Consider the following 10,936-nt stretch of genomic DNA (forward strand, 5'->3'; position numbering starts at 1 on the left):
TACTAGGTCTATACCCCCAAAGAGATCCAAGAAAAGACCCATATATATTACATATTTATAGCAGGTTTTTTTGTAGCAAAGAACTGGAAACCAGAATTTGTTTAGGCATTCCCCAAATGATGGGGAAATGACTGAACAAAGTATGGTATTAGAATGAAATGGAGCACTGTTACGTTGTAAGAAAACATGAAGATGATGGTTTCAGAGAAACCTGGGAAGACTTGTATGAGGAGATGCAGAATGAAGTGAGCAGAATGAAGAGGACGATTTACACAACAAAAATGTTATCGACAATTTAGGAACTCTGATCAACACAATAATCAACCATGATATCAGAAACGTGCTCTTCACCTCCTGATTTGTGCACACACACACACAATTGGACATGGCCAATGTAAGAATTTGTTTTGTTTGCTTATCAACACTTGCAACAAAGCTTTTGTTTTTCTTTCTTTCTCTTTTTGGGTAGAGGTGGGGAGAGGGTAGGAAGAGAAGGCAGATTTTCATTGACCGAAAAAAGTTGGGACATATTGTATCAGTTGAGTTAATAAGACTCAACAATTTATTGGCTATGACAGGTGAGGGAGAGTGAAGGATGGGTGAGGGGAAGGATGGTGGTGCTCTCAACAGAAACAGAGAAGTTAGGAGTACGGGAAGGTTTTGGGGAAAAATAATAAATTCTGTTTAGGACATGTCATTAAGATGTTTAAAGGACAATGTCTGGTTAGTACTTAAAAGTGTTTATAGACTGACTGATAACCTGTTAGAAATGTCTAATAGGTAGTTGGTAATTTGGATTAGGAGTTAGGAGAGAAACTAGGGCTGGATAGCTATCTATCTAACATAATGTGTGTTTACAAATATAGTATACATACTACAGGAGAGTAGTAATGTATATATATAAAGTAACTATATATAAAACAATTGCTAGCATGTAGATAGCACTTTAAGGTTTGCAAATCATTTTACATATGTTATCTCATTTTCTCTGGGAATTATCATGTTTCGAGATGATAACTGGGTCTATAGAACCTCTTTTATTTAAAAAAAAAAGCTTGTTTATTCATTTTTATTTGTTTATTCATTTCAACATTTGCTTTTATAAGATTTGGAGTTCCAAATTTTTCACCCTCCCTCTCCTCACCCCTCCCCAAGATGTCATGCAATCTGATATAGGCTATACATGTATAATCATATTAAATATATTTCCACATCAGTCATGTTGTGAAAGAAGAATCAGAACAAAAGGGAAAAGTGAAGAAAAAGAAAATAAAAAGGAGAAAATAGTATGCTTCGATCTGCATTTAGACTCCATAGGTCTTTCTCTAAATGTGGATGGTATTTTCTATCATGAGTCTTTTGGAATTATCTTAGATCCTTGTATTGCTGAGAAGTGCCAAGTCTATCAAAGCTGGCCATCTCACAATGTTGCTGTTACTATGTACAGTGTTCTCCTGGTTCTGCCCACTTCATTCAGCATCAGTCTTTTCTGAAATCCACCTGCTCATCATTTCTTATAGAACAGTAGTATCCCATTATATATATATATGTGTGTATATATATATATGTACATATATATATATATATATATATCCCACAACTTGTTCAGTTATTCCCCAATTGATGGGCATCCCCTCAATTTCCAATTGTTGACCACCACAAAAAGAGATGGTATAAATACTGTTGTACATGTAGGTCCTTTTCTCTTTTTAATTATCTCTTTGGGATACAAACCTAGTAGTAGTATTGCTGGATCAAAGGATATATACAGTTTTATAGCTGTTTGAGCATAGTTTATGAAAGTTCTTGCTATCAGCAAGAGAGATATATAGATAGATACTCAGATAAAAAGATAAAGCTTTTATTAAGCACTTATGTTCCAGGCATTGTGTTAAGTATTGGAGATACAAATACAAACCAGACAAGTCCCCTGACCTCAAGGAGCTTACATTCCAATGAGAAAGACAACACATACAGGGGAACTGGAAAGGGGGTTTGGAGGGCATGTATGTGTGAAAGTGTCTATAGATAATAGATCTAGGACAAGATCTGGGGTATGCTTTTACATACTAGGTGGCATATGAGTGATAATTCAACAAAGAGTGGCCAAGAAGGTTGGAGAAACAATGGAGAGCAGTGTAAAGATGTTAGGAAGAACCAGAGGAAAGAGAATCCAGCAAGGGGTGGTTGGCAGTCAAATTTGTGCAAAGAGGTCAAGAAGATGAGGACTGAGAAGATTGCCCTTTGGATCTGGCAATCAAGAGGTCACTGGTAACCTCGAAGAAAAAGGCTTCAGATGACTGATGAAATAGGGTGTGGGATTGCAAAGGGTTGGGAAATGAGAGAGGAGAGGAAACGAAAGCAAGGAGTGGAGGTAGCTTTTGCTGTGTTTGACTGTGACAGAAAATAGAATGATAGGCAATAGCTTGAAGGAATAGCAGGGTCAAGTGAAGTTTTTTAAGGAGGTTGGAGATTTGCACATACCTATGAGGTAGCAACCAGGAGTCGGTAGATAAGGAGAGATTGAAAATTAGAGGGGATACGGGAGGAAGGGATTAGTGTGAGCTGATAGAGGAGCAAGGAGGAAATGGGCAAAAGCAGAATGGTTTGCCTTGGGTTGCCCTTCTTCATTTCCTGCACGCTGGAACTGGCACAGGGACCATATGGTCCACTCCAGGGAAGGTTGGAGGGTCTTAGCAGGTGGGAGAATGAGTACCCTCTTGCCAGATGTCTCCGTTTAAGGAAGAATCAGTTCCAAGGTGACAGAGACTGACTTGTGGGGAGATGAGGGTGAAGATTGAACTCAAGTGAAACCACCCCCTCCCCCATTCTGCATACTACCCCCAGCAAAGGTATCAACTCAGCCTTTCCTTAACTAGGCAGTGTAGCTAGAGGCTGCCCCTCCCCTACATGTTAGTCCAGTGAGCCCTGAAAGCTTAGACTCCTGATTTAGCTTCCCCCTCTCCTAGCTCTCCCAGCTTAACTTTCCAAAGTCTCTAAGGAGGGGCTACCTCCCTCCCATGGCCACAACCGAGTGACAGTCAGGAGACCTGAGTTCTAGTCCTGGTCTAACTTTCTATGTGACATCGGACAGGTCTCTTCCCTCCCACTCTCCTTCTAGGCGGTTTTCCTTCTCTCTAAAAACGAGGGGGTTGTACTCTAAAGTCCCTTCAAGCTCTTCTACATCATACGATCTCCAGCTATCTGGGTCTGGGAGCAGCTGGAGAGGGGAGGAGCGAGCAGCTGGCGGAATAGCCAGTAGAACGTAGACCCAGGAACAGCCCCGCCTCAGAGGTAGCTGCAGCAGTAGAGGGGAGGCATTCCAGCTGATTCGGGCGCCGGGGGGGACCCGGAGCTGTGCGAGGCTCTGTTTCAGCGCTGCCGTCGAGGTTCGGACTGTGGATGGCCACTGAGCATAGGCTTGCTGGCTCGGGCAGAGAGCTACGGACCACTGGGCGGCAGGCTAGAGTCGGGGACCCTTCTTGTAGCCCGGCTACTTGATCAAAGTCGAGAAGGGGGCTTGAGGTGTGATTGTGAGGGTACGGGGAGCCTCCGTCCCCAGGTCATGAGCCTATTCGGGTGAGACGGCCCCCACTTTTGGCACGGGCCCTAATCTTAGCTCGCCATGAAGAGGCAAAACGTCCGTACCGCGTCCCTCATCCTCTGCACCTTCTCCTATCTGCTGGTGGGTGCCGCCGTGTTCGACGCGCTCGAGTCGGAGACAGAGAGCGCCCGGAAACGGCTCTTGGAGCAGAAGCGCAGCGAGTTTCGCAGGAAATACCGCTTCTCGCCCGAGGACTACCGAGAGCTGGAACGCCTGGTGCTGCAGTCGGAGCCGCACCGTGCCGGCCGCCAGTGGAAGTTCGCCGGCTCCTTCTACTTCGCCATCACGGTCATTACTACCATCGGTGAGCGCAGCCCCGCAGACCCCTCTTAGGAGGCCGGGCCTCCCTCTCTTTCCTTCAGGAACCCGGCTCCCCCACCTCTGTTCCCCAGCTTAAAGCCACTGGAGTAGGAGTGGAACGGGAGGAGGGGGCATTGGAGGACCGAGTGTCTGAAACTATTTGCAAACCTCCGTCCCAACGCACATTAGTTTAGCGGAGAGTTGGAAGACCTGGATTCGAATACCGATTACCCCTTATCAAATTGTATCCTTAGACTAGTCGTTTCCCATCTGAAACTATTTCCTTCCCGCCTTAAAATGAATTACACTAAATGAACACCAAGTTTCCCATCAGTACTACATACTGTGGTTCCTATGAGTGGTGGTTTTTTGTTTTGTTTTGTTTTTGAGGGGGGAGGTTCCAGACCCGTACAGTCCTGCCTCAGTCGGTTTGCTGCCTTATCCCTTAGCTTCTTTCCTTTTCCTGGGCTAAGACCGGGCACCTTTGTAACTTCGTTGCTACGCAGACCAGGGAAGCCCAGTTCAGCCCAGGATGAAGATCCAGTCATTCGGTAGTGAACTGGGGAAGCTGGCTTGGGTGGAGTAGGTGTACAGGGAGGTGGAAGACTTTCATTTAGAGTCCAGCAGGAAGGCTAGGCAATTCTCCTCCCGGATACCTTCTGCCCTGGAAACCCTGCCTCCTCTTGCTTCCCGATCCAATCTATTGCTTGGAGAAAGTTTCCTTTTAAGGGCAGTCCCCGAATCCAGGGGTATCATTTTGGACCCCAGCCAATACAGAGAGGACAGCTACTGTCTTTACTCCTTCTTTCGGAGCCCTCTCCCACCTTCGGCCCTCAGATGCACTGTACAAGTCAGTCTGTCTCCCTGAGTGCAAAAATCTTTCTGAGGATTTGGACTCTGCAAACTTTTTCCTGAAACCCAGGGCAAATTAATTGAATACTAGAACTGGAGAAGACAATCTGGTCTAAACCCCCTCCTCCCCCCCCCTTTTTTTTTTTTTTACAATCGAGGAAACTCAGTTCCAAAGAGGAGAAATAACTTCTTTTATCTAAAGTAGCAAAAAATGGGATGTGAATCAAGCAAGGTCTTATGATTCTAACTTCAGAGCTTTTTCCACCTAAAACTATATTCCACGTTAACTTTGCCTGTCCATTCCATGCCCTGTGGCCCACCCACCCTCCCCTTAGTCATGATCATTGGCTCTTGTCCTCACTTACTTATCAACACCTCCTAATTACCCAGACTCTGCTCTGCCCTAAACACTTAAGATCCTGAGACTTTAGTGTGTGTGTGTGTGTGTGTGTGTGTGTGTGTGTGTGTGTGTGTGTGTGTGTGTAGGCCTGTCAAATAATAGGGCTTAACTAGGGTCTTAGAAAAGAGACAGATGGGGAGTGGCCCAAGTGAAATGGGGGAATGTTCTGTCAGCTCAGGGTGGACACCGGACATTTCCTAATGATCATGCTGGCATCTGGCCCTTCCTAGGACTCTGCTCCCTTGGGAACCATGAGAGCCAACTATCCAGGGCAAGGGAACCCTGAAGGAATGAGTGTTCATAGATTTTGTTTTATTCTTTGTGAAATGAGGGGTCATGGAGTGGGAATGGGATGGGAAGGACATCTATAGAGACTAGAATTGTGAAAGGTTAACCTATTTATGAGGAAACACCAGTGACATTAGAAAAATGTTTTCTTTCCATTCTCAGCTACTGCCCATTAGCTGTTCTCTGTATGTTTATATCTGCCAAATTGCACATTGCCCAGTTCAATTCACCCTGTCTCCCTGTCAGGGCCTAGCCCCTTTCCAATTTAATTCAAAGAAAATGTATTAAATTCCTACTTTGCTCAGGGTTACAGGTTGGAGATATAAAGGAAAAATGATAGGCCCCTAAAGAGCTTTTGATCTAATACAGTAGCTACAAAAATTTAAAGAAAAAAAAGGAGAGGTCAGATAGGTGTGCTAGGACAGTTTGGCATTGGGAGATGGCACTTTTAGTTGAAGAAGAGGATTGGGAAACAGGATTTTGAGCTAGAAGAGACTTCCTTTAGTCGCACCTTCTTGTTTTATGGATGAGGCAAATGAGATGACAAGGCCTGAAGGCACAACGGTTAGTAAATGGAAGGCTCTCATTGTACCTGGTTAGTGTGACTCTGAAATCAGTTTTTCAGTACTGCCACTCAAGGCTTCATGGGATAGCACCTGGGCACCCTCTTCACCATGCCCTTTTCTCCCTTCTTCACATTTCCCCCCTCTCCAATTTCTCCACATGTCCCCTCTTGTCTAGGTTTCAAACTCCCCCCCTCACCTCTTTTTCCTCACCTGATACTCCTAACCCCCACCTCCCAACTCCAAGTCACCCTCCCATTTCCTCTCTCCTTGCGCAGGGTATGGCCACGCCGCGCCAGGCACAGACGCGGGTAAGATTTTCTGCATGTTCTATGCCATCCTGGGCATCCCTCTGACACTGGTCACGTTCCAAAGCCTGGGCGAGCGCATGAACGTGCTGGTCCGACGGCTGCTGCAGCGTCTGAAGCGTGCGCGGGACTGCGGAAGACTCAGGTGTCCACAGAGAACATGGTGGTCGTGGGGTTGTTGTCGTGCTTGGGCACTCTGGCCATGGGTGCCGCGGCCTTCTCCCACTTCGAAGGCTGGACCTTCTTCCACGCCTACTACTACTGCTTTATCACGCTCACTACCATCGGCTTCGGCGACTTCGTGGCCCTGCAGCGGGACGAGGCACTGCACAAGCGGCCACCCTACGTAGCCTTCAGCTTCCTCTACATCCTGTTAGGCCTGACGGTCATCGGCGCCTTCCTCAACCTCGTGGTGTTGCGCTTCCTCACCCTCAACGCCGAGGACGAGCGACGAGACGCCGAGGGGCGGGCCTCGATGCGGCGGGTCCGCCCAGGGGACCCCTTGAGACCTTCGCAGGAGGTCGCCCGCTGCGGTGCCCTGCCTTCCCGGGATCCCACCCCTTTCCCTTGCCTCGGGGCTCGCAGCTGCAGCCGGTTGAAGCTGATCCGGCCTCCCACTGCGGCGGCTTCTCCACCCAGTCTGCCAGCGCCCCAGAGCCATCCTGACACCCCTCCGCCGAGCTGTCATTCCAACCCTGTCTATTGCAGCTCCATTTCTTATCGGATCGACCAGTTGGCCCTGGGTGCCAAGGATAACCTCGGCTTCTCGCCTCCTGGGAGCATCACATCCTCGGGCAGTGCTGTTGGCCGGGTTCTGACCCGTCGGAAGTCAGTCTGAGCTGTGGGTGTTGAACGCAGTATAGTTGGAGGCGGGAGAAGTGCGTTGAAGTCTTATGCTGTGTGTGTGTTCTTGGGTGTCATGCTTTCCCCTGAACTTGTTACCTCATCTATAAAAATGAGGGGCTGTACTAAGGTCGTAAAACACATTTAGAACTAGAAGAGACCCTAGAGGTGATCAAGTACATGCCCTTATTTTACAGGTGAGGAAACTGAGGTATATAGAGGTTAAGGGACTTGTCTTGGGTTACACAGGTAACAGGTAACAAGGATTCAGATCTGGGTCTTCTCACTCTAATGTATAGTTTATTCATTTAATTAACATTTGGGATTTTTAAAAAAATTGAGTTCCAAATTCTCTCCCTGCCCCACCCACTGAGAAGGAAACTAATATAATATCATTTATGTATGTGAAGTCATGCAAAATATATTTTTAAAATATCTACTTTAACATTCATTAATTTTTTAAAAAATTGATCTCACTCTAAATTCACTGTTCTTTCAAGGATATCATGCTGGCTAAGGTGCAGTCCAGTTCTAATACTGTACGTGCTAAGCCTAGTAATTCATTCTGTGATCTTTCAGAAGTCACTACCCACTTTTTTTTTTAAACCAGCCCATCCTCAGTTGAACTTGCCTCTTGTCATTCTGCCTGGTGACTGTTTGTTAGGGTATCTGTGCCATGCTCAGTCATCCCTGTGAGAATGTAGCTGGGGATCCTGCCAATAGCATATCAGGCCCAAATTCAATTCAGCAAACACTTAATTCAGCAAACACTTATTAAGCATCAGCTTTATGTGATACATTGTGCTAGGTGTGAAGTATAAAAAATTAAAACTGTCCTTGCCCTCAGGGAGCTTATGTTTTACTTGGAGATACAATGGGTAAACAGATAAGTAAATACAATTTGAGAAGGGAGATAGACCTAACAACTAGGAGATCTTTAATTTAGACATCAACCAACTACACTGAAGTTAGTGGAAATAGTGTAGAAAAAGAGGCAGTTTCTACTTCTAGTTCTGGCTCCTGACCCCATGCTCCTGTGATCTTGGATAAGGTATGTCTCCTTTCTTGGAGTCAGTTTCCCCTTCAGTAAAATAAGCTTTTAGGATTATTAACCTCCAAGATCAATTTCAGCACAAAGACTGCAGAAGTATTAAGGAATCAGAAGTCCTGGGAGCTTTGTCACTTAGAGTAAATCGTTTACTGTCTTTGAGGCTCAGTTTTTGTAAACATCTAAAAGAATGGAAATAACACCTGCAAGTCAAACCTTCCCTCTCTGTTTCATTTTCCTCAGTTTTACTTGGATCACTGTGAGGATCTAGTGACAGAATCATGAATGTAGAACTTCTTTGTAAACTGGAGAGCTTTGTACAGATGGGAGAGAGTAGTCTCATTATTATATATTCATCTGGGGCCCTGGGGAGCCAGTGGGGAGGTTTGGAGGAGGATTTGGGGGTAGAAAGAAGGGGGAGCTGAAGTATTTGGATTGATGGTGGGTAGGTAGGTGGTTGGTTAGCTGGCAGGGAAAGGGATGAATATATCTCAGATTTAGTGTGGCAGGGAGCCTGCCATCCGGTGATGATGTCACTGATACATGCCCCTTGGGAGGAGTGACAGGGAATGAGGGTGTAGATCAGGCTTCTGACATCTCTTTCTTTGCTTAGTCCTGGGCTCTGCTCTTCCCAGATTCCTGAACTATTTTAATTTCTCCTTGGGTTGTAAGCTTCTAGGGTTGATATTTTCTCCCTCTCTTTGCCATATCTAAGACTCAGTTCCCACTGTTGCTGCAAAGAAGCCCTGCTGGCATAGACAAGAGGCCCAGGCTGGCCTTGTGTGTCATAGGATGGATTATGCCTTAGAGAAGTAGGACTTGAATGAATGGAGGGCAAACCTAACTGGGGATGGAGGGGAAGTGCACTAGAAGAGCAGGGTCCTAAATATCAAAGCATTATTTCATGCTTATGCTTATTTCATGGAAAAAACACTGGGCTAGAAAATCAGGCAAGGAACCTAGGTTTTTGGACTGGCTCTGTTACTAACTAGCTCTGTGAACTTGGATAAGAACTTTTCCTCTCTGGACTTCTGTTTCTGCTTCTGTACAATGAGGGTAGATGGTCCCTAAGATTGAGTCCAGCTCTAAAATTTTACTATACTACTCATGACATAGTGTATTGGGGGCTCAGGCCACTCCCTCTTCACTTGAAAGTGTAGGCCAGTTCCTAATACCCTTGAGAGAAACCACATTGATCTGACTGATGAAAATCCTAATGGGGAACTTTCTTTATGCTTTGTGATTTATAGGGGAGAGACCAGTACATCTTCTTGCAAAGGTGACACTAGAGAGGTTTGCCTGGCCTCCCCCATGTTATCCCTTAGGGCTTGCAGGTAACATGCAATAACACACAAGGCCAGCCTGGGCCTCTTGTCTATGCCAGCAGGGCTTCTTTGCAGCAACAGTGGGAAGTGAGTCTTAGATGTGGCAAAGAGAGGGAGATTAATAAATCTCCTATGTACTCAGAACTGTGCTAAGCACTGGGGATACAAAGAAAGATATTAATAATCCCTGCCCTCATGAGGCTCATTGTCTGATTTGGGAAACAACTTGCAAACCACTGTGTACAAACAAGACATGTACACAATAATTTTGAGGGAATTTCAGAGAAAAGGCACTAGCATTAAGGGGAGCCAAGAAAAGCTTCATGCAAGAAGGAATTTTAACTGAGATCTGAAAGTAGCAGAAGGAAGAGTCATGGCAAGCAAGAATTCCAAGCATGGGGAATGGGTAGTGAAAATGGAATCAAGAGATAAAATATCACAAGCAAGGAATAGCGAGATCAGTGTCACTAGATTGAAGATTACCTGGAAGTGAATAAGGTAAAAGAACATGGGAAGGGTAGGAGGGGCCAGATTAGGAAAGGCATTAAAAGTCAAGCAGGATTTTATATTTGATCCAGGGGGTGATAGGAAACTTGTCATGTAGAACCCTGGGCCATAGAGCTTATGGTGGGGTTGGGATGCTGATATTCTATCTCATCTCCCTTGAACCAGAAACTGAAAACACAGCTGATATGGTGCTCCCAGGCTGTCAGCTCTCAGAATGTGTGCTCCTGATCAGATTGTAGGATGTAAAATGTTCGAGCAAAAGAGGACTCTACAGACTATGCAGTCCCCACCTTGTCTCTGCCTCCCATTTTACAGCTGAGGAAACCAAAAAAGCCTAGAGAGGGGAATGATTTGCCTTAAGTCATGTGGCAGGTTAGAGGTAGAGCCAGAGCTAAAATGAGGTCTCCTCGTTGCCAATCAGGCCTTCTCCTACCTGTTCATCATACCATGTTGATCAAGGTTTTGTTTGGAAACATCAGTTTAAGTTGAAGGCATGTTCCCATTCAGGGGGCAGGGGGGTGGGGGAAGAGGTGTTAATATATGCCTGGAATGTCATCCATTTTTCTCTGTCTTTCACAGTTATTCAAGCCTCACATTTTCCCTCCATATCATTCCTTGATTATCACAGGGATCATTCTTTCCTTCAAGTTCCTTTGGCATTTTATAGCTAATACCTTAGAATTCAAGGCAGCAAGGTGGCTCAGTGGATAGAGTACTAGACCTGAAGTTAGGAAGATAAAGATAACTCATCTTCCTGAGTTTAAATCTGGCCTCAAACACTTACAAGCTTTGTGACCCTGGGCAAGTCGGTTAATCCTGTTTGCCTCAGTTTCCTCATCTGTAAAATGAGCTGGAGAAGGAAATGGAAAATCACTCCAGTATCTTTGCAAAGAAAGTC

At 45.5% G+C, this 10,936-nt stretch overlaps 1 protein-coding gene across 1 annotated transcript; it reads left to right on the forward strand.

Moving 5' to 3' along the window:
- The first annotated feature begins 3,306 nt into the window (after positions 1 to 3,306).
- Positions 3,307 to 8,426, forward strand: KCNK15 (potassium two pore domain channel subfamily K member 15). The gene is given in 3 exon segments (XM_072633689.1): positions 3,307 to 3,908; positions 6,286 to 6,432; positions 6,435 to 8,426. Coding segments are annotated over 3 exon segments (1,149 nt in total). The 5' UTR covers positions 3,307 to 3,625; the 3' UTR covers positions 7,154 to 8,426.
- Positions 8,427 to 10,936: the final 2,510 nt, after the last annotated feature.

This window comes from Notamacropus eugenii, chromosome 1 (assembly GCF_028372415.1).
Source record: "Notamacropus eugenii isolate mMacEug1 chromosome 1, mMacEug1.pri_v2, whole genome shotgun sequence".
Classification (NCBI taxonomy): domain Eukaryota; kingdom Metazoa; phylum Chordata; class Mammalia; order Diprotodontia; family Macropodidae; genus Notamacropus; species Notamacropus eugenii.